This window comes from Oryx dammah, unplaced genomic scaffold (assembly GCF_014754425.2).
Source record: "Oryx dammah isolate SB20612 unplaced genomic scaffold, SCBI_Odam_1.1 HiC_scaffold_2, whole genome shotgun sequence".
Taxonomy (NCBI): Eukaryota; Metazoa; Chordata; class Mammalia; order Artiodactyla; family Bovidae; genus Oryx; species Oryx dammah.
The window spans coordinates 14981791-15004740 of record NW_024070186.1 but is presented as its reverse complement, the minus strand read 5'-3'; the positions used below and the strand labels follow the sequence as shown (position 1 = coordinate 15004740).

At 50.4% G+C, this 22950-nt stretch overlaps 1 protein-coding gene across 1 annotated transcript in view; it reads left to right on the top strand.

Moving 5' to 3' along the window:
• The window catches only part of UMODL1 (uromodulin like 1), a 73899-nt gene that overhangs the window by 11145 nt on the left and 39804 nt on the right, over positions 1 to 22950 (top strand). The window contains exons 3-9 of the mRNA XM_040232019.1: positions 1363 to 1524; positions 3467 to 3588; positions 5967 to 6153; positions 8125 to 8233; positions 15176 to 15199; positions 17613 to 17620; positions 21688 to 21942. Of these exons, the coding sequence (XP_040087953.1) occupies positions 1363 to 1524; positions 3467 to 3588; positions 5967 to 6153; positions 8125 to 8233; positions 15176 to 15199; positions 17613 to 17620; positions 21688 to 21942 (867 nt within the window). The remainder of the gene's footprint in view (positions 1 to 1362; positions 1525 to 3466; positions 3589 to 5966; positions 6154 to 8124; positions 8234 to 15175; positions 15200 to 17612; positions 17621 to 21687; positions 21943 to 22950) is intronic.

Here is a 22950-nt window from a genome sequence, read left to right as displayed (position 1 = left end):
ATGCCAAGCTTCCCATCTGCACACCCAAACCCTGGCTGCGCCTGAGCCTGTTCTTCCTGCAGCTTCTCCCAGGAATGGGGCCAAGTGGATGACCAGGCCTGAAGCCTTCTTGAAGCTTCTCCTTCTTTCACATCCTGTCCTGTCTGTCAGTTCGTCCTGCAGACAGTTGCAGCTGCATATTCCCAGGATCGGAGGCTTCCCTCTGTCTCCACCCATCACCCTGGTCCAGCCTGCACCATCTCTCACCTGGACCATCACAATGGGCTCTCAGACAGGCTCTTGCCTCCCCGGCAGCTGGGACACAGCTCAGACGAGCAAGTCAGACTGCCCTCATGGAGGTCAGCGAAGCAGGATAGGGGAGGGAAGGAGCAGAGGATGTGGATGATTTCATGACGTTGGCTGAGGGGTGGAAAGGTGGTTTGTCAAATTGCAGGTACTGGGGGCTCTACATATGGTGTGCGGCAGCTCCAGTCCCCGAGAACCACCTGAGGGTCCTGGAAGATGGGGACACAGAATAACGTGAGATGGGGTCAGAATAATGTGAGACTCTGGGCAGGGCAGCCACAGCGTCCCCTTCACCGCAGGACTGCCCTGACCCTCCAGGCCCCCTGTTGCAACATCAGAAGGTTTTCCATGACCCAGCCCACCTGCTCGCCCACTATGCCATCAGCAGGCCCACTCCTCATGCTTGCCTTTACCCCTCACTCTGCACACTGCTGCCCCTGCCCAGGCATAAAGGCTGACTGTTTGCAGGCTCCCCCACCTCCCTGGCCCTACAGACACTCGTCTCCAGTGCAGTCTTCTCTGCCCACCTGCTCCTGGGCCCTGCCTTCCTCTCTGCCATGTTCATCTGCTCGAACTCCCATAGTTCTGTTTGTACACTGGCCCCCATCCACTGGACTCTAGGTATCCTGAAGGCAGAGAGAGACTTTGCCTCTGGCCTTCTGCTGGGTCATGGGCACCTTGTGCTGAGCCTGGCACATAGTAGGTGCTCAGTAAATACTGGAGGAGTGAGTGAGCTGTTAAGATGCAAAGCAGCAAGGGGGCCTCTCAGGGAGTGGTGGGGGCCCCCTGTACACGGACTCCTAAGGCCAAGAGAGAGGACACCCAGGACCCCAGCCAAAGTTGCCCTCCTCCCAGAAAAGTTGATCAGGCTACATTAGAGTCAGAGCAAACGGTCTTAATGGCTGCTCTGCAGGGCATGGCGAGGCCCTTGAGCGGGTTGCTCTGCGTGGCTCGGAGCCACAGACAGATCCCTCTGCCCAGAGGCATCCAGATACAGCACCACATGGGATTATAATCCACTGGGATTCTAGAGCCAACACCACTCATCACTCATCACCTCATCACCTGTCCCCCCAGCCTTGAACCGGTCTCAGGAGTTTGCATCCAGACCTGGGAGCTGCCCGGTGGTGGGGCTGGAAGCATCCGCCTTGCCGTGCACCCTGGATGCTGACTGTCCTGGTCTTCAGAAGTGCTGCCCCTCATCAGGGGGCCACCGCTGCTCAGCCCCCACAGCCCCAGGTAGGGCAGGGGCCTGATCTGGGAGGAGAGGGGAGTGGGTTTCCAGAAGTAGCAGCCTGGGTTTTACGGGGAGCCTACAGTCTGTGTCTGGCCTGTTTCACTCATCAATAACCGGCCACTGACCTCTGGGGGGAATGTGTGCTCACAGATGCCCGAAGTGGGGAAGACGTTCCCGCAAGAGCAGGGGCCCCAGTTTCCCCATATTGCCAGGGGAAGCCCTTGGGGCCCCGGTGAGTTTGCTGGGAGCTGAGCTGTGTCAGAGCTGGGCGGTGTCGGGCTGTCAGCTGGTGCAGCCTCGTGGGGACACCCCTGTCTGGCAGGTCCATGGCCTGGTTCTCAGTGCAGGCCCCTAGGAGAAGGCATTCGTCAAGGTTCAGAGCTAGGGAAACACATGTGATTGTAGACGTTTTATATAGGCTTCCCAAGTGGCCCTAAGAGGTAAAGAATCTGCCAGCCAATGCAGAAGCCAGAGGAGACTCAGGTTCAATCCCTGGTTTGGGAAGATCCACTGGAGAAGGAAATGGGAACCCACTCTAGTATTCTTGTTTGGGAAATCCCATGAACAGAGGAGCCTGGTGGGCTATGGTCCATGGAAACAGTCGGAATAACTGAGCATGCATGCATCATATTATATATGGTGCAATATATATTGTAATTCATTATTTATTGGTATGGCACATAACTTAGCATCAGTTCAGTTCAGTCGCTCAGTCATGTCCGACTCTTTGCGACCCCATGAATCACAGCACACCAGGCCTCCCTGTCCGTCACCAACTCCCGGAGTTCACTCAGATTCACGTCCATCGAGTCAGTGATGCCATCCAGCCATCTCATCCTCTGTCGTCCCCTTCTCCTCCTGCCCCCAATCCCTCCCAGCATCAGGGTCTTTTCCAATGAGTCAACTCTTCACATGAGGTGGCCAAAGTACTGGAGTTTCAGCTTTAGCATCAGTCCTTCTAATGAACACCCAGGACTGATCTTCAGAATGGACTGGTTGGATCTCCTTGCAGTCCAAGGGACTCTCAAGAGTCTTCTCCAACATCACAGTTCAAAAGCATCAATTCTTTGGTGCTCAGCTTTCTTCACAGTCCAACTTTCACATCCATACATGACCACTGGAAAAACCATAGCCTTGACTAGACAGACCTTTGTTGGCAAAGCAATGTCTCTGCTTTTCAATATGCTATAGTATAAAATAATAGTATATATAATTTACTGTATTATATTACAGGGCTTCCCTGGTAGTTCAGCTGGTAAAAAAAAAATCTGGCTACAATGCAAGAGACCCCAGTTCGATTCCTGGGTTGGGAAGATTCTTTGGAGAAGGGATAGGCTACCCATTCCAGTATTCTTGGGCTTCCCTGTGGCCCAGCTGGTAAAAAATCTGCCTGCAATATGAGAGACCTGGGTTCAATCCCTGGGTTGGGAAGTTCCCCTGGAGATGGGAACGGCTACCCACACCAGTATTTTGACCTGGAGAATTCCATGGACTGTATAGTCCATGGGATATTATACTACATATATATATATAGTATAAATAATATATACAGTATTTTCTATTATCAAAGTGAAGTTAAAGTATTAGTCTCTCAGTTGTGTCTGACTCTTTGTGATCCGATGGACTCGCTGGGCTCCCTTGTCAATGGGATTGTCTAGGCAAGAGTACAGGAGGGGTTGCCATTACCTGCTCCAAGGATCTTCCTGACCCAGGATTGAACTCAGGTCTCCTGCATTGCAGGCAGATACTTTACCACCTGAGCTACCAGGGAAGCCCAGCTAGTATACATTGTATGTAATAATATATTATATAGTATACATAGGATTATCTGTAATATGAGAGGAGCGGGGAAGGGAGGTGGGGTAGTGTGCCACACCGCCCCAGTGACCTCTGGCGGCCCCGCCCTGTCCTGGGCCTGTAGCTCACCCATGTTCCCTCCTGCAGCTCCAGAGAGCAACCGGGAGGGTTGCTGGTACAACGTGACAGTTGTGGTGAAGATGGACTTCAAGGAGCTCCAGCAGGTGGACCCACGGCTTCTGGACCACATGAGGCTTTTGCACTCCATGGTAGGTGGAGGGGAGGAAGGGGCTCCATGAGTGACTGCCAAGTGACTGCCTCTGAACCAAACGTGAGATCTTCCTTAAAAATGGCTTGAAAGAGGTATGATTTTCATGCAACAAAAGGCACTCTTGCAAGCGCACAATTTGGCGTGTTTTGAGGTACCCAGTATACAAGCCCTGCACCCTCATGGCATGGAGCAGGGAACCCCGCCTCTCTCCAGGGCCTGTTGCTTAAAAACAAGGGTGCTGGGTGCAGCCGGCCCAGGCCCTGGAGCTGTGCCCTTGAGTACCTTCCTTAGGGATCCCGAGTTCTGGCTCCCAGTTGAGGGAGTATCAGAAGTTTGGAAGGTGCTGGATGGGCCCTCTAGGTAGGACTCCACCCCATCAGCACCATCCACGATTGGGGCTGGACGGGTCTTTGCTGGGGGGCTGCCTGTCCCATAGGATTTTGCAGCAGGCCTTGCTCTAAGCACAAAATGTGCCCAGCTGTGACAACCAAAACTGTCTCCAGGTGTAGCCACAGGTCCCCTGAGGGGTGACATTGGCCCCCTGGGGAGCCCCAGCCTAGACACAGCTCAAACTTTCTGATGCCTCAGCAACGCCTCCAACCAGCAGGATATCTTCACCTGCTGGATGTCCCCTACGCCCCCCATCCAGGTCCTAGGAACCCAGCTGGCAGGGGCAGGCACTGCTTGTCACCCACTGTGAGGAGCCTGCCCTATATGGTGGTCTGACCTCAGGCGAATGACCCACACAATCCCCCACATGCTCCGAAGGGCCCTGCGCCTGGTGAGATGCTCGGCCATTGCCTCTTGAAATGCTTGATGATTCCTGAACAAGGGGCTGCCTTGTGCACTGGGCTCCACACAGTGTGGCTGGTCCCGCCTGACCATCAGGCCCCGCAGATGTGTCTCATGTGGCATGACATCAGACCCAGAGTTGGCCGGGGTGAGCCCAGTTTAACAGAGGGCACACACCCTCCCCTTGCTCTGGGCTGTGCAGTAACTGGTTTGAGAGGTATTCTTAGTCATCACCTTGACCCAGAAGTGTCCTTAACTGCCCCCACTGGAAGAGATTTCTGTCTCTCCTTAGCTTGTTGCAGAGTTTGGGATGCACAGGAGGCCAGTAAGAACATGGCTAGTCTGCAGCCAGATTGCCTGGATTCAAATCCCAGTACTGTCACTCATCAGCTATGTGACCTTGGGCAAGTTACTTAACCTTTCTGTGCCTTAGAGTCTGTTAAACAGAAATAATCATAATCCTACCTGAGACAGTGGCTGTGAGGCTGAGATGGTCCATGTAAAGAGCTTACGATGATGCTGATTTGGGTAGGTTCTGAGCTGCTGCGGTTGCTGGGTTTTGTATGTCACTCTCTCCTGTCACCCTTTATCTCTTCGTATGTGCAGGCTTTGTTCCTCCCTGCTGGAGGAGCCTGTCCACACGGGCTCCTGACTGTAGCAAATTTAGGCACTTTGACTAAGGGGTTTGCAAGGGGCCAGTGTTGGCTTTCTGCTCTGCTGACCAATGTGAAGGGTTTCAAGCCTGCTGAGGAGGGTACAGGCTTTGGTGCCCCTGCCCCAAACACCTTCTGGTTCCCTGGGGAGACTCGGGAGCTTCTTGGCAAAGCCCACTTCAGTGAGGCTCTCCTGGTGGTCATGCTGCTTTGCCTGGCTTCCCAAGGCAAATAGTACCTTGAGATGTCAAGATACTAGACTGCAGCAAAAGGAAGTCAAGTGGAATAAGAAAAGGGATCATTAAACTTCAGAAAATATCAGACGTGACTTGACACCTAATTCCAGACCTGATTCTCTGCTGTCAGCTGCAAGGGGTGGGGGGTCCCGCACTGACCCGTGTTTCTTTTTGGGGCTGCCGTGGCAGAGCACACAGGCAGGGGTACGTGTCAGACCTCTCCTTGGCTTCTCCCTATGTCTTCACACCATCCCCTCCTGCCAGTGTCTGTTTGTGTCCAAATTCCTTGGTGGAAGGATGCTAGTCACATTGGAGCAAGGCCCACCCTAATGAGCTCATCTTAATAATTACATCTGCATCAGCCTTGTCTCCAAATGAGGTCACCTTCTGAGGTGCTAGGACTCCAATGTGGGGATTGTTTTTTGGTAGGGGGGGACACGATTCAGCCCCAAAGTATTTATAATCTGGTTTGCAGGATTTTTATTGGAATGAAGGCAGAAGTAAAAATATTGTAGAGATTTCTCTTTTTTTGCACAGGAGAATAGTGCGTGTGTGAGTGTACCGTGTGTGTGTGTGTGTGTGTGTGTGTGTGTGTGTGTGTGTATAGCTTATAACATCTCTGGACCTCCATCCTCTCCCAGTCTGTCTGAGGGGGTGCCCTTCTACCACCTGATGCTCTGACCCTGGTTTCACAGGTCACCAGTGCTCTGCAGCCACTGGACACCACTGTCCACCACCTGCACTCGGCCGGGGGGGACACCTCGACCACAGTGTCCTGGCTGCTGCTGGGCCTGCCAAGGCTGATGCCTGTGGCCCACGTCTCTGCAGTGCTGGACGGCATGGTAAAGCGCATCTATGAAGTGATCGATGTCCAAGTGCAAGGTGAGGCTCCCCTCGGTGGTCCCCTTGAGTCAGGAGCCGCAGGACTGCTGGGAGAATCATCCAGTTGGGGGGGTAGGGCGGACTCATCTTTGGCTCACCCCAGCTCAAAGTTTAAACTCTGGATGCCGAAGCCAAGACTTTGAGAGCTGATTCTGTACCAGCATCGCCTTCCTCTCCCCTCGCCCCACCTTGTCCCCCTCTCATGACTGGTTTCTCCTTCCATCCAGATAGAACTGGATGCTGAGTTCTACATCAGAATACCCCACAAGTAATCCATGTCCTCTGTTCTTGGGGTCCCAAATTGCTCTCTAGTCTCTTTCATACCCTTGCCGAGGACATCCTTGTATCTAGAAGGCTCTTTTTTAAGATTTCTTTTGGACATGCTGCATGGCATGTGGGGTCTTAGTTCCCTGACCGGGAATTGAACCTGAGTCCCCTGCACTGGAAAGCAGATTCATAACCACTGGCAAGCCCACCATCAGGCAAGTCCCCAAAGAGTCTTGAACCAGAATTTACACAGAGCTGAATTTGGTGAAGCACACCAATGTGTTTCTGGAAGAAACTACCTGGTATTTGTGTGTGTGTGTGTCTATGTTAGGGGTCAGCAAACTTTCTGAAAAAGGTCAGACAGTAAATTATTTTTTGGCTGTGGGCCTCATGGGCTGTTTCAGCTGCTTACCTTTGCCACGTGGCATGAAAGTAGCTGTGGCCAGTCCATGAGCAGATGGGTGGACTTCAGTAGAAGGTTCTTTTGAGCTACAGGAGGCAGCTGAAGACTGCTGTGCCCCTGGGAGGGTGGCCGCTCTTGTGAGACAGCTCATTCCAGGACGCTGAAGGTCACACACCAAGAGGCCAGAGTCTGCAGCCCGGGGAAAGCTCTTTTGCTCCTGTTGTTGTTGTTTAGTCCCTAAGTCATGTCTGACTCTTTGAGGGCCCGTGGACTGTAGCCCACCAGACTCCTCCATCCATGGGCTTTCCCAGGCAAGAATTCTGGACTGGCTTGCCACTTCCGTCTCCAGGGGGTCTTTCCGACTCAGGGATGGAACCCACACACACCTCGCAGGCGAATTCTTTACCACTGAGCCACCTGGGAAGCCTGGGGAAAGCTCTAATGATGGCATTTAATTATCTTCAAATTCCACAAATGTTCTTGAAAACCAGACTGAGCAGTGCCCATAAGCCAAGCACTTGTCTTGTCTGTTCGGCCAGGTTTCCGCAGGGAAGACCCTGAGAACTCCCCTGTAGGTGAACAAGGAGGGATTGTGTCTCAATCACTTGCATCTCATTGGGGAGGGCATCGGAGAGCATCCATTACGGGTACAGCTTGAATTGGGTGGTTTGGGAGAAGAAGGGGTGAGGATGTGGGGCTTGTTCTAGCTTGGATGCTGTCCCAAAGCAGAGGCAATTCTGTGATTGGGATCTCAACAAATCTTACCCACAGGAAGGGGCAGCCAGCATGAAGATGTGCTAGGGTTGGTAAAGAACGAATAGCCCATCACTGTGGCCAAGAGAGGGGGTTGGTATTTAGTGGACGATGCTGGTCTTTTCCCGTATGGCTTAGATAAATGGTCTTGCCTTGTGTCACTCTGTCCTGGTCATGGAGAAACCTGGTTGCCTGTTCTGAGCTGTGCTCCCACCAGATAGGGGAGCACCGAGCCCCTTCTGCACAGCAGGGGCTGCTCTGCCCTCTTTCCCGATCCACAGGGCTGATGCTTGGGGAGGATGCCCGGACCCCATGACATCAGACTCAACACAGCCCCAGAGTGATTTGCTCAGGCCACAGCCATGCACTGAGCTGCGGGCTGGCTGCTCCGGTGGAGGAGGCTGTGGGCAATGAGGCCACTGTGGCAGGGCATCAGGAGGGCCCCCAAGACCGCAGCCTCTCCCACTTCCTCAGCTCGAGTGACACACGTCTCGAGGTTGACGGGGATGGCTCCGATGAGCGTCCTCACCTGTTCTCCTTCTCCGTAGATGTGAATGAATGTTCCTATGGTGAACTCAACACCTGCTCAGGGAGGGAACTGTGCCTGAACGTGGAGGGCTCGCACCAGTGTGTGGGTTACCTGAAGTCCCCCGGCTCGTCTCCCCCGGGGCTGGACGGCACGTGTGCAGGTGAGCGACTGGGCTTTCCGGGTGGGGAAGAAGGGCTTTAAGGAATCTTCCAGGCCGGATGGTCCTCTGACCGCAAGACCCTCTCTTCTGCAAAGAGGGAAAGACCGGCTTATAGAAGAGAAGGCTCACTTAGTTCTTTTGAGCAGTCTCGACCTCATAGCTGGATATTCTTTTCTTTTTTTCAATTGTAGTGGTTTACCACTTTGTGTTAGTTTCAGGTGTATAGCAAAGTGATTCAGTTATATATGTGTGTGTGTGTATATTTATATGATTTTTCAGATTTTTTGCCTTTAGGTATTACAAAATATTGAGTAGAGTTCCCTGTGAAAGAGTGGGCTATTCTTATCCTCTTTGAGTTAATAAATGTTTGTTTATGTGCCATTCACCACGCTATTGCTGCTGCTAAGTTGCTTCAGTCATGTCTGACTCTGTGCGACCCCATAGATGGCAGCCCACCAGGCTCCCCTGTCCCTGGGATTCTCCAGGCAAGAACGCTGGAGTGGGTTGCCATTTCCTTCTCCATTGCGTGCAAGTGAAAAGTGAAAGTGAAGTCGCTCAGTCGTGTCTGACTCTTTGCAACCCCATGGACTGCAGCCCACCAGGCTTCTCCGTCCATGGGGTTTTCCAGGCAAGAGTACTGGAGTGGGGTGCCATTGCCTTCTTCAATTTACCATGCTAGATGCTGGTAAACATTTATGAATATGGTGGGACAGATACATGAACAGGTCATAATCTTTGCTCTCGGGGAACTCAGTAGAGAACATGCCAGATACTCTCCTGGCTGGTATGTAAACAGGATGCCTGTATAATTTATTGTTTAAACTGGGACTCTTTAAGAGTGAAGATGGCATGATTACTACTTACACTGGGTCCCCAGGAGTAACCTGGACTGTCCATGGGTTGGTGTGGGCAAATCCACACCAGTTTAAACTGGTTAAAAAAGCAGTTGAAAGCAACCAGCTGGATGGCAAACGAAAGTGCCGAGTGCTGGTGGACACACCTGAAAGGAAGTCCTACTGTGTGTGGGTCTGGCCAGGGGGTCATCTGCGGAAGCCAGGTGTGAACAAGCTGCTGGTGTATATGACTGGCCCCTGTAAGAAATCACTGTATTTCGCAAAGAGCTGAGTCTAGGTGGTGAAAGGCAGCAAGGAGAGATGGATTCAAGGAACATTTTAGAGACTGAAGCTTTGGCACTTACTGATTAACGAAATGCAGAAGAGGAAGAGAGGAACAAGGCAGCATGTCCTGGTGTAACCACGAATAGACGGCACATGAACTAGGAAGCCTGGGGTTATTATAATCATGTTTGACAGTTTAGACTGAGATGGAGATGAAAGCGGGTGGAGATGCCAGGTGCTGACTGTTGGATCGTTGGGGCTGGAGCTCAGAGCAGGGCCTGGGGTGCAGTAAACCTGGGTCATCCATGTACAAGTGGCATTTGAACTCTGGGCTGGTTGGGAGAAGGGAAGGGACCCTGTATCTAAACATCTTCCCAGGTGGCGCAGTGGCAAGGAACCTGCCTGCTAATACAGGAGACATAGGTTTGATCGCTGAGTTGGGAAGATCCCCTGGAGGAGGAAATGGCAACCCACTCCAGTATTCTTGCCTGGAGAATCCCAGGGACAGAGGCGCCTGGTGGGCTACAGTCCATGGGGGTCGCAAAGAGTCAGATGCGACAGAGTGACTAAATGACACCAGGAGGAGGGCTTGCAGAAATGAAGTGAGGTGGAAAGAAAAGCAGGAAAGATGATGCCCAGAAGTCAAGAATGGGTGATGCTTTACAGACATTTACCAAGAAGGGGCTCAGAGGGATCAAGCAGAATTTGGAGAAGATATGGGCTTCCATTCGGTTGAGTCAGTCGTGTCTGACTCTTTGAGCTTCCAGGAGGGTCTTAGATGGTGATGCCAAAACATAACTGTGTGCAGTGGGAGAGACACACTGATTCTCACGGCTTCAAATGGTGGGTTGGAGATGAACAGGTAGAGGGTTCAGCTGGCACTGACAGGGCGCTGAGGGTCAGGGGCACAACCATTCAGTTACCGGATACATTTTAAACAGCACCTATTGTATGCCGGTCACTTACTGCTCTAGCTGGGGTTCTTCAGAGTCCGAGATTCCCTTGTTCCCTTGGAACTCATATTTCAGTGGGGAAGATGAAAAAGATGTGGACAAATATGACACAAATTACGGTGCGACAGTTCTGCTATGGAGGAAAATGAAGTAGGAAAGAGAGGGGGCAGGTGCGCTGTCTCAGGTGGAGGGGCTGGGGCTGCCCCTGGGGTGGGGTGAGCTTTGAGTGTGAGGGGGTCCTGAGACCGACAAGGGACAAGGAGGAGGTGGTGGGCTGAGCCATGATCCCCAAATGACCGCTCCCTAGCCCAGTACCTGTGAGTAGGACATATCACACCATGGAGCGGGGGGCGGGCTCTGCAGGTGGGATTAGGCTGAGAACCCTGACACGGAGGTGACCTGGATAATCTGGGTGGGTCCAATGTCATCAGAGACTCCTCAGGACAGAGAGGCTGAGGGTCAGAGCCAGAGAGAGCAGATATGACGAGGGAGGCAGAGAGGGGAGAGGAGCTGCCTCACTGGCCTCGGAGGCGGGACAAGACCACCAGCCTCAGCGTGTGTGCCCCTCCAGGGACTAGAGCGGAAAGAGATGGTTCTCCCTGGAGCCTCCAGAAGGATTGCAGCCACACCTTGATGCTCGACTTCCAGCCTCCAGGGCTGTGAGAGCACATTTCTCTTGTCTTCAGCCTCTGAAGTGAAAGTTCTTTACAGCATGGGCTTTACTTTCACCACCAGACGCATCCACAACCTGGCATCGTTTCCACTTTGGTGCACCCCTTCTCTCTTTCTGGGGCCATTTCTCCATTCTTCCCCAGTGACATATTGGACACCTACCAGCCTGGGGGCTCATCTTCTGATGTCATACCTTTTTGCCTCTACATACTGTTTATGGGGTCTCAAGGGAAGAATGCTGGAGTGGTTTGCCATTCCCTTCTTCATGTTTTGTCAAACTCTCCACCATGACCCGTCCGTCTTGGGTGGCCCTACGCGGCTTGGCTCATAGTTTCATTGAGCTACACAAGGCTGTGATCCATGTGGTCATTTTGGTTAGTTTTCTGGATTGTGGTTTTGATTCTGGAGACTGTGGGATTTTAGTTCTTGTTTGTTCTATCTGCCCTCTGACGGATGAGGATAAGAGGCTTGTGCACACTTCCTAATGGGAGAGACTGGCTCTGGGGGAAAACTGGGTCCTGCTCTGGTGGGCAAAGCCACTCTCAGTAAATCTTTGATTTTCTGCTAATGGGTGGGGCTGCACTCCCTCCCTGTTAGTTGTTTGGTTGCCCTGAGGCAACTCAGTCCTGGGGTCTACAAACTCTGTGGTTGGGCTAATGGGGACCTCCACGAGGGCTTCTGCGAATACACATCTCCCAGGGCTGCTGCTGGCAGTGATCCGTTAGCAGGCCACTGCTGACTCACGCATCCGCAGGAGACCCTCAAAGAGCCAGACAAAACTTCGCGACCGGACAACAAAGTGAAAGTGTTAGTCACTCAGTCGCGTCTGGCTCTACGCCCCCATGGACTAGGTAGCCCTCCAGGCTCCTCTGTCCGTGGGATTCTCCAGGCAAGAATACTGGAGTGGGTTGCCATTTCCTTCTCTGGGGGATCTTTCCAACCCAGGGATCAAACCTGGGTTTCCTGCGTTGGAGGCAGATTCTTTACTGTTTGAGTCACCAGGGAAACCCAAAGTGTATGGTAATTCTTCCCAGCAGCCACAGGAAACTAATGCAAGGAATCAGGGCCCAGAAGCATGGAATTCAAGAACAAGGAGGCTGGTGGGGGTGGAGCCAGGCAGGAGGGTTGGGGACAGGAGGCAGAGCCAGGCAGGGCCCACATGGTGTAGACACGGCAAGACCACGGGGAATTGTAATATTTTACTCTAGAAAACTGTAGACAAGTATACACACAGAGAGAAGAGTATAACAGATAATCTGATGATACTCGGAGGACCCTGGTTTCATATCCCCTCGTCCATCCACCCCCTCCTCCCCCATCCCCATTATGCTGAAGTCTCCTTCCTCAAACCACTTCATCTGTTACTACATCAGAATGAATTCCTAGGAGAGAAGAATGAGATTTTTAAAACACTTAAAAAAAAAAACAAAGCAATAATTCCTTAATATCATTGAACAGTGTGTTGAAATTTCTAGTGGTCTCACCTAGTGGTCTCATTTTCATAATTTTTCAGTTTGAGTTACAATTTAAATCAGGTCTACCCATTAGTAGGCTTCAGGTTTTATCCCTGATCGGGGAGATTCTCCTAGAGGAGGAAATGGCAACCCACTCCTGTATTCTTGCCTGAAAAATTCCACAACAGGGGAGCCTGGAGGGCTAGAGTCCATCCCCACAAAACAGCTGGACCCAACTGAGCACACAAGCCTGCATGCTCACCCATTCGTAATGGGATCTCTTACGTCATTTTTTTAAACTAGAAGTTTGCCCCTCCATCTCTGTTTCCTTGTAGTCACAGGAGGATCCTGCTCCCTTAGCCTGGCAGAGTTTCCCACCGACTGCCAGTTTGCATCCCTGGGGCTCCCCATCACCATGACCCCTGCTGGAATTTCTGTAAACTGCAGCTGGCTCTGGGGCAGGCCTTTTTGGTGGTGCCCAGGCCTTCTTTGTATCAGGTGAAGTTAATGAGTGCTTACAAGTGTGTTGAATATATAGGGTGGCAGAGCAAACCGGCTCTACCGAGACACAACTGTCAGAATCTTACAAACCTGACCGGGTGACAAGAGCTGTCCGTTCACACCTGTTGCATCCAGAATGGGCTGCACTCAGCAGCTTGTGGGCCCTGCCCCTCACTCCGAAGCCCTCACCCATGGCTCTGGAGTGGTTTAAGGACACCCCCAGCTCCCTCGCTCTTCAGGGGAGGGGGTACATATGGTCTACCCTGTTCTGGACTTTCCTGAAGGGTCCCACTCTGCTCGCTGCCTGAATGACATACACCTCACTGCCACCTTGCTTCCTCCTGTGACCACATTATGCCCCAATGTTCCCAACAAACCGCAGGCTGTGGCATCCCTGTCTCCGGGCCAGCTCCCCAGAGAACTCACAGTAAGTAGTAACACAAGCCCATCTTCACTCATTTATCAAACCTCGACACCTGGCCATGGGGGTGAGGAACGCGGGGGCCACTGAGACGGGCCACATGGTCCTGCGATGTGAGACTTCCTGGGATGTGTGTGCGCACCAATGTCACAACGAAAGGAAATGTGAGGTTTTAGACAGAGGTCAGTGAAGATAAGGATTTTTTTCTTTTTCATCTGAATTTTGGACCTGAGTGCTACCGAACCAAACTTGGGTCCGTTTGCTCCTGTGTAACAAAGCCAGTCTACTGATGCCAGTCTTGGTAAAGGTCATAAGCCTGCTGGGCAAGGGACTGTGAAGGCCGAATCCCATCGGTCATCAGAGTCATGCAGGGGCCTGTGGATAAGCCCCAGATAGCCAGGATGGAGGAGCAGAGCCCCATGTGAAGAACCAGCTCACGGCCCCCACCCCACACCTTGGGAGTGAGCAAGGGAAACTGTTCCTTGTTCTTGCCCCACCCACCCCACCCCCACTGCAGCAGGGGTCCCTATAGAGCCTTGCCTGAATTTCTACTATTAAAGAGGCCAAGAACCCTGGTCAGTAGCAGGGGGACAGAAGAGGATGCAGTTGGGTAGGTCTGATGGCCTTAGTATCTCCTCTCAAGCAGTTCAGCAGAAATGTGGGTACACCTGATTCAATCTGGCCTCCAGAACTTCCTCTTATCATTCTGGGATCTGACCTATTACTTTAACAATATGCTAACAGCAGTGGAAGGACAAGTCACCCCTAGTCTTAGCACCCCAGCAAATTATTTTTATTTTCCCCTGTTTCCTTCAAGTTTTGCTTTTTATAAAACCTTATTTAAATCCTGCTACATATGCGATTTTAAGTTCTGGCTTCTTTACTTCCCATTAAGTCGTGTAAAGATCTCTGAGAAGCAACCTGGTCTTTGTGATTACTATTTTCAATGGTTGAGTAACAGTGGTATGCTACAGCAGTGATATAATGCGCTGAGCAATTTCCCTCAGGGGCAGCTTTTAGGTCACCTCCAACATTCTGCTCTCAAGACTAGAACATTTTTGCTAATGTCGTGAAGTGGTTATGGAGAATACTGTTACAATTGAGTTTGAATTAATAATTTAATCCACATATTCCTTTTCCTTTGAAGGGAGGGGTTGGCTATTCCTAAAGTCTCTAGGTTTTTTTAAACTTTTTATTTTATATTGGAGCATCTAGTGGCTCAGACTATAAGAAATCTGTCTGCAATGCAGGAGAGCTGGGTTTAATCCCTGGGTCAGGAAGATCCCTTGGAGAAGGGAATGGCTACCCACTCCAGTATTTTTGCCTGGAGAATTCCATGGACAGAGGAACCCGACAGGCTACAGTCCATGGGATCACAAAGAGTTGGATACCACTGAGCAACTTTCATACTCACAGCCGATTAACAATGTTGCAATAGTGGACAGTGAAGGGACTCAGCCATGCATATACATGTATCCATTCTTTCCCAAACTTCCTTCCCATCCAGGCGGCCACATAATATCGAGCAGGGTTCCGTGTCCTATACAGTAGGTCCTTGTTGGTTATTCATTTTAAACAAAGCAGTATACTCGTGACCATCCCAAACTCCCTAACTTCCTTACCCCACCTTCTTACCCACCTGACAACTCTAAATAAGTTCTTCCTCTAAATTTGTGAGTCTGTTTCTGTTTTGCTAAGTTCAGTTCAGTTCAGTCACTAAGTCGTGTCCGACTCTGCGACCCCATGAACCGCAGTAGGCCAGGCCTCCCTGTCCACCACAAACTCCCGGAGTTCACCCAAACTCTTGTCCATTGAGTTGGTGATGCCATCCAACCATCTCATCCTCTGTCGTCCCCTTCTCCTGCCTTCAATCTTTCCCAGCATCAGGGTCTTTTCAAATGAGTCAGCTCTTCACATCAGGTGGCCAAAGTATTGGAGTTTCAGCTTCAATATCAGTCCTTCCAATGAACACCTAGTACTGATTCCTTTAGGATGGACTGGTTGGATCTCCTTGAAGTCCAAGGGACTCTCAAGAGTCTTCTCCAGTACCATAGTTCAAAAGCATCAATTCTTTGGTGCTCAGCTTTCTTCACAGTCCAACTGTCACATCCATACATGACTACTGGAAAAACCATAACCTTGACTAGACGGACCTTTGTTGGCAAAATAATGTCTCTGCTTTTTATTATGCTGTCTAGGTTGGTCATTGCTGTCTAGGTTGGTCATAACTTTCCTTCCAAGGAGTAAGCATCATGGCTGTAATCACCATCTGTTTTGTAAATAAGTTTATTGGTATCCTCTCTTTTTAGATTCCATATATAAGGGATGTCACATAACATTTCTTTCTCTAGGTCCATCCATGTTTCTGCAAACAACATTATTTCATTTCTTAATGACAGAGTAATATTCTGTTGTGTGTGTGTGTGTACAGACCACATCATCGTTTTCCCTTTTAAAAAAGCAGCTGCCAGCCCCACTTCTGCAACAAAACACTCCTCTCTTGTGCCCTGGGGCTTTGTCTGATTAGAACCTGTGCCTCTTCTGTGCACAAATGCGCCCATGAGCTTTTCACAGAACCCCTACAGACCATCCCAGATCACCTGGACTGGCTCCCGATGAGCATGAGGAGTGCTCAGTGGCTTCAGTCGTGTCCGACCCTTCGCGGCCCCATAGACTGCAGCTCACCAGGCTGCTCTGTCCATGGGATTCTCCAGGCAAGAATACTGGAGTGGATGCCATGCTCTCCAGGGGATCTTTCCAACCAGGGGTTGTATCCGAGTCTCTTATGTCTCCTGCATTGGCAGGAGATTCTTTAAAGGAAATCAATCCTGAGTATTTATTGGAAAGACTGAAGCTGAAGCTCCAACATTTTGGCCACCTGATGTGAAGAGGTGACTGATGGGAAAAGACTATGATGCTGGGAAAGACTGAAGGCAAAAGGAGAAGGGGGTGACAGAGGATGAGAGGGTTAGAGAGCTTCCCTGACTCAATGGACATGATTTTGAGCAAACTCTGGAAGATGGTGAAGGACAGGGAGGCCTGGAGTGCTGTAGTCCATGGGGGTCACAAAGAGTCAGACACGGCTGAGAGACTCAGCAACAACAAGTGCCACCTGGGGATGACCCATGAACATAGAAGGTTGGAATAGTCATCTGCTCAGGCATCTGAAAAAAACATCAGGCTCCATTTACAGAGAGAAATACTGCCAAACTGCCATGCTGCTGCATTGTAAGTTTCCCTCAAGATAAAGGGCCACCTGACAGCTGAACATAAATAAACAGAGAAAGCGCACCGCCCCAGATTCACTTCCAACAGGGCAGGAAAGACATAGCTAGTGTCTCCAGATCAGAAATTTAGAGTGAATTCCAATTGTATATGGCTAAGGGAAACAGCACATGTTTTAAATTTAGAAGCTAATATAATAAATGAGCTATCTGCTGGAACGAGTTAGAGGTACAAATCCATGGAAAATACAGCACAAATCTCAGATGCTTTTCTTGTGAAATTAGTCACCCAATTAATGACACACGGGGCAGCTGGATTCTTGCACAAAACAAAAACTGTAGGAGATATTGCCCAGTTTGCACTTAATGTTCCAGGAACGTGTTCTGCGTTTAGGATGGATGGAACTGGATTCAAGGGTCATCCTAACTCCCTTCAACATGGTCCTTTCCCAGCTGGGGCCTGATGATGGTGTGCCTCTTGGTAAATAACTGTTCTGGGTCTGCTGCTTGAGGCAGGCAGGCTGCCAAAGACAGCCACTCAAGTTCACAAGCCTGATCTGCAACCAGGTTTTTGACAATTGAAGGCTCAACACCTTGGCTCTAGTCCTCAGTGTTTACAAGGTTCAGGGGTCCAACTGAGAGATCCAGGGATTAGAGAGGAGCGGAGCCTGACATGGGAGGTGTGGGAGAGGCCATTGCGTGGGCATCAACCTTCCTGCCCCTCCAGACATGGGTCAGGGCTGCCTGGAAAAAACAAGGGCTGAGACCCATGGACACAGAGGATCGAACGTGCTTCACTGAGATCAACGTTGACTTCTGAATTCAGGTTCACAGCTGTAGCCTGGGGAGGGCCACAGGGCAGGGGTACCCTGGGATCACTCACAGTCGAGAATCGACTGATTTATTTTCTGGGACCACATTTTAAAAGGAGAGGTCATTGCCGAGACGGGGGCAATGACAGAAAGTGTCCTAGCCGATGAACTGAAATCCAAGTCAGAGGGAAGGTGGCAGGGTCAGAAACGACAGATTATTTCCAGCTTACAGTATCTCAAGGTCTGTCCTACAGAAGAGGGAGGGAGTAGCCTTAGCGTGTCAGAAGTTGGCTGGTTTTGCAGCAACATGGAGAACTTTCCAACCAGCTGTGCTGTCTCGCCAACAGCTGCCTTGAGAACTACTTAGACTGGGGAGGTGGATTCATTTTCTGGGGCTGCTATCATGAAGCGCCACAAACCTAGGGGTTTAAAGCAACAGAGATTCATTCTCCCACAGTTCTGAAGGGCAGAAACCTGTCATCCTTGTCCCTGGGTCCAGGTCGAGGTGCTGGCAGGGCAGGGCCACTTCGGAGGCTCTAGGGACACCCCTGCTTTGTACGTCCGTCTTTCCGGGGGAGCGTGAAGTCCTTGGCTTGTGGCCACATCACCCCCACCTCCGAGGCCGACACAGCATCTTCATTTCCTCTGCTGCATCACGTGCTCTCCTCCTCTGTGTGTGTGCCTACTCTCCCGTCTTGTGATTGCACCAAGGGCCCACCCAGATAATCCGGGGCCATCTCTTCTCAAGACCCTTAACTTCATCACCCCTGAAAAGACTCCTTTTCCAAATAAGGTCACATTTGCAGGTTCTAGGGATCAGGAGCTGCTGTCTTTGGAGGTCAGTCTGTTCCTGGTGATGGGATCATTTAGGAGCACAGCACAGGGCAGGGGGGAGCTTTGTCATTAGTTATTAGGTAGCTTTACCACTTACTTTCTCCTTGATCTTTCTAGGCCTCAGTTTTGTCCTCTGTAAAATGGGATCATAATAGTACCTGGTATTGTTGGCAAGGCTGTGCGGTATAACATGTCCTGTGCAACAGCACTCAGCCACTGGCATCTCTAAGTGTGTTGCTGATAGCGTGGCCAGCAGTGTGATGGAGTCATGGGAGGGGGTGCTCCCAAACTCGGCATCCCCTCTGCTGACACGATGCCAGCCACACTGGCTTGCACGTCCCGTGCATTTGTCTGGTATTGCTGTGGACATTAACTCATCTTTATTTCTGTCACTGCTTGGGGGCACAGTAGGTACTCAAGAGACATCAAACCATATGAAATTGCCACTGTAGTTGGTCAAACACAGTGGAATCTGGACAATGGCAAATGTCTCCACTGGAAAAAGCTACACCTCACCATTCAGGAGACGGTGAGGGACAACAGAGTTCTTGCCTGGAGAATCCCAGGGGTGGGGAGCCTGGTGGGCTGCCGTCTATGGAGTCGCGCAGAGTCGGACACGACTGAGCAACTTAGCAGCAGCCGCAGCAGAGGGACAGAGAGGCCTGGCATGCTGCAGTCCATGGGGTCGCAGAGTTGGACATGCCTGGGCAACTGAGCAACAACAAAACAAATGAGGTAGGACGGTCTGCAGGGGGCATTTATGTCTGTGGATGAGAGGGCCATGTTCCCACAGCATCTTCACCATGGGAACCACAGATAGATGGCAGCTTCTGAGGGTCGAGAGTCATTGAAATGGCTGTTGATGTCTCCTCAGCCCAGTGACCCAGGGACCCATGGTATCTTAATTTAAACAGTGAAGATGGGAATTTCTCTGGTGGTCCAGTGGTTAAGACTTTGCACTTTCTGCAGGGGACATGAATTCAATCCCTGGTCAATCCCTAAGACTCCACATGCTACACAGCAAGGCCAGAAAATAAAAAAATTCTTAAAAAAAAAACAAAACCCACCAGTGAATGTGTCTCCAGCCAGCCTGATACTGTCAGCCCCTGGGAGTTCTCTCCAAGAACTAGGGGTCACTTTCTGTTTTTATTTCCCTCAGCCCTGGAGACACTCTCTGTAGCATGTGATTGTAAAGGGCCACACACAAGCCCTTAACATGGATTTGTTTGCAGTTCCATGTCCAGTGATGCCTGAATGACAGCCAGAAGTGGGGTCGGAGCCTGATGAGGGCTGGCTGCTGCCGCCCGGGCCTCGCGTCTCATTCTCAGCCCCACTGTCCTGTTTGGGGGGTGTTGAGTTGCCACCTGTGGGACTGAAAACGCATTTGGTGTTGTGTGGTGTGACTGCGGGAATCAGATCATGCGGTGCTGTTAGCAGCCTTTTAGGAAAGTTGTAGCTTTTCCTTACTTTTTCAGTGAGACACGTTCCTGGGGATAGACCTAAAAGCTCTGTGGTTGTTTGACCTGCAGCAGGTGACCGTCTCGATTCAGGGTCCCAGTGGGTGGCGATGTGGGAATGAGACCTGTGGTCTCAGGGTCTGAGCTGTTGGCCAGTCTTCAGCTGAAACAAAAGATGGTGTTGTAAAGAATGAAAACTGTTTGCAAATTTTGTATAATTCATGTTGCCCAGTTGCTTGCTGTAAAGCCAGAATTTTTCTCGCACAAAAGGGATTTAATTCCATGTGAGCATTAAAATATATTTTGGTTGTTATATTCAAGTGTTGCTCTTTAAAACATGAATTTCGATATGAGAACACAGAGCACCTCAGCCTGACTCTGTCTGGTCTTGCTTCCCTACCGGGCCATTGTTTTGGGGATGAATTAGCCAAGCAGAAGTCCAAAGGCAAGTGATGAAGTGTCTGTGAATCAGAAGAGCGGGCCCTTTGATTTTGTGTTGAGATAAACGTAGCTCAGAAAGCTCACACCATGTGTTAATCTGCTCAGGCTGCCATGACACGCATCAGAAATTGGGAGCTTCAACAGCAGTCAGGCTTTTCTGGCGGCTCAGTGATAAAGAATCCGCCTGCCGATGCAGGAAACACAGCAGAGGTGGGTTCAGTCTCCGTGTGGGAAGATCTCCTGGAGGAGGGCATGGTGACCCACTCCAGTATTCTTGCCTGGAGAGTCCCATGGACAGAGGAGCCATGGTTACAATCCATGGGATCACAAAGAGTCAGACACGACTGAATGACTGAACAACCACAACGAACAGCAGACATTTACCTTCTCTGTCTGGAGGCTGTAAGTCCAAGATCAAGATGTGGGCAGGCTGGTACCTTCTGAGGCCTCTTGGCATGTAGATAGCTGTCTTCTCCCTGCATCCTCACAGGGCCATCTCTCTGCGTGTCTGTGTCCTGGTTGCCTCTACCTACAAGGACACCAGTCACAGTGAGTTAGGATCTAGCCTAATGACCTCACTTTAACTTAATAACTTCTTAAAGACTCTGCCTTCAAATACAGCCACATCTTGAGGCATTTCGAGTTAGGACCCCGACACATGAATTTTAGGGGAACACAATTCTGTCCATCACACACCATAATGTGTTTTGACAGCAGGTACAAAAACAGCTTGGTTATTTCCATGGCCTGGTTATTGTACATAATGCTGCAATGAACATGGGGGTGAGGGTGTCTCTTTGAGCTATTTAGTTTCCTTTAGATCAATATCCAGGAATGGAATTACTGGATTGTATGGTAGTTCTATTTTTCTTTTCTTGAGGATACTCCAGGCTGTTTTCCACGGCGGCTGCACCAGTTTATATTCCCACCAGCAGTGCATGGGGGTTCTCATTTTTCTTTTCTTTTCACATTTTAAAATCACTTTTTAAAGGTGTGATTGGCATATAAAAAGTTGCATGTATTTAACTCACATGACTTGATGAGTTTGAAGATAAGTGTACACTCTTGAAACCATCAGAGGTTTCCCATTTTTCCATATCCTCGCCAATATTTATTATCTCTTACCCTTTTAATAATAGCCATTCTAACACTTATGAATTGCTACCTCAGGATGGTTTTCATTTCCATTTCCTGATGATTAGTGACACTGAGCATCTTTTCTTGGACCTGTTGACCATCTGTATGTCTTCTTTGGAAAAATGTCTATGCAGATCTCCTGTCCATTTATAAAGTGGAGTATTATTTTTTCTTGCTATTGAGTTGCATGATTTCATATATATTTTGGATATTAGCCCCTGATCATTGAATAATTTGCAGATATCTTCCCCCAGCCTGTAGGTTACCTTTTCATTTTGTGGCTGGTTTCCTTTGCCGGGGAGCAGCTTCTCAGTTTGATGTTGGTTCACTTGTTGACTCTCGCTTCTTTTGCTTCCCTCTGATGTTTTCTGCATCTTTCTTGTTCTACCCTTTTGTAGATTACCCTCCCATCAGAGACCTCGTGATCTTCAATGTCACCAGCAGCAGCTTTCAAGTGTCCTGGAGCTTAAACTCCACCCAGAACCACACTTTCTGGGTGCAGGTTTACCAGGGTGAAGAGTTGTTCAGGAGTGCCAGCACCCCTGGAACGAGTCTGGAGGTGACCGGGCTGGAGGCTGGAGTGAGGTATGGGGTGAAGATCGGCTACCAGGCATGCAGGGCCCACATCACTGCCATGGTTGCTGCCAGGACCGGTAAGGCCATATCCAAAATCCTCATCCCCTGTGACTGTCTCAGTCTAGCCCAGTTCTGTTGGCCCTAGTGATTCAAATCACTGTGCTTCCTGTGAGCAGAGCAGGGGCGGTCACTGGCCTGACCCCACCCCTCCTGGGAGGGGGACAGTGGGCGCGCCCCGTATCCTGGAGCAGTGCCACGGCACTCCTTGTCTGCACAGGCTTCCTCGCTCCCCAGCACCTCATCCTGACTGAGGACTCTCCTGACCCTGGGGGTGAGGAGGGCTCTTTGGAGACCTCATCTTTCCGGGGTTTAAGGGATGCATGAAGCGGTCAGATAGAGCGAGGTCCCAAGTGACCTAGAGCTGAAGAGACTTCCCCCCCACCGCAACAAAAACACAACATATTCATGAATTGGGGATTCCAGTCTCCATGTGACTCTGACTGGTGGGTGACACTGGCCACCTGCCCTCTGCCTGCTCTCAGTGGAGCTGGGTTCTGGAGACTTCTGTCAGATTTGGCCCCCGGGGTGGGGAGTTCCCTCCTAGGCTGGCCCCCAGCAACAGAACAAGGAAGTGTGCATGGGGACAGTGGGCTCTGAGATGTTCTGAGGACCAGATAAAGGGGGAGCCCCAGCCTAGGGGTTCTGAGCAGGGAAAGCGCATAAATCCCTGCATGAAAGACCCTATGAGGAAAGGGTGGGGGGAGGGATATATTGGGAGTTTGGGCTCGACGTGTATACACACTACTATATTTAAAATGGATAACCAATAAGAACCTTCTGCAGAGCATAGGGAACTCTGCTCAATATTATGTAACAGCCTAAATGTGACAAGAATTTAAGAAAGAATAGATACATGTATATGCATAACTGAACCACTTTGCTCTATACCTGAAACTAACATAACATTGTTAATCAACTTTATTACAAAATAAAACTTTTTTTAAAAAAGAAAAAGACCCTATGGGGGTCAGTTTCATGCACAGGGATAATGCCCACGACTGAATGAGTGAGGTATGGATGGAGCA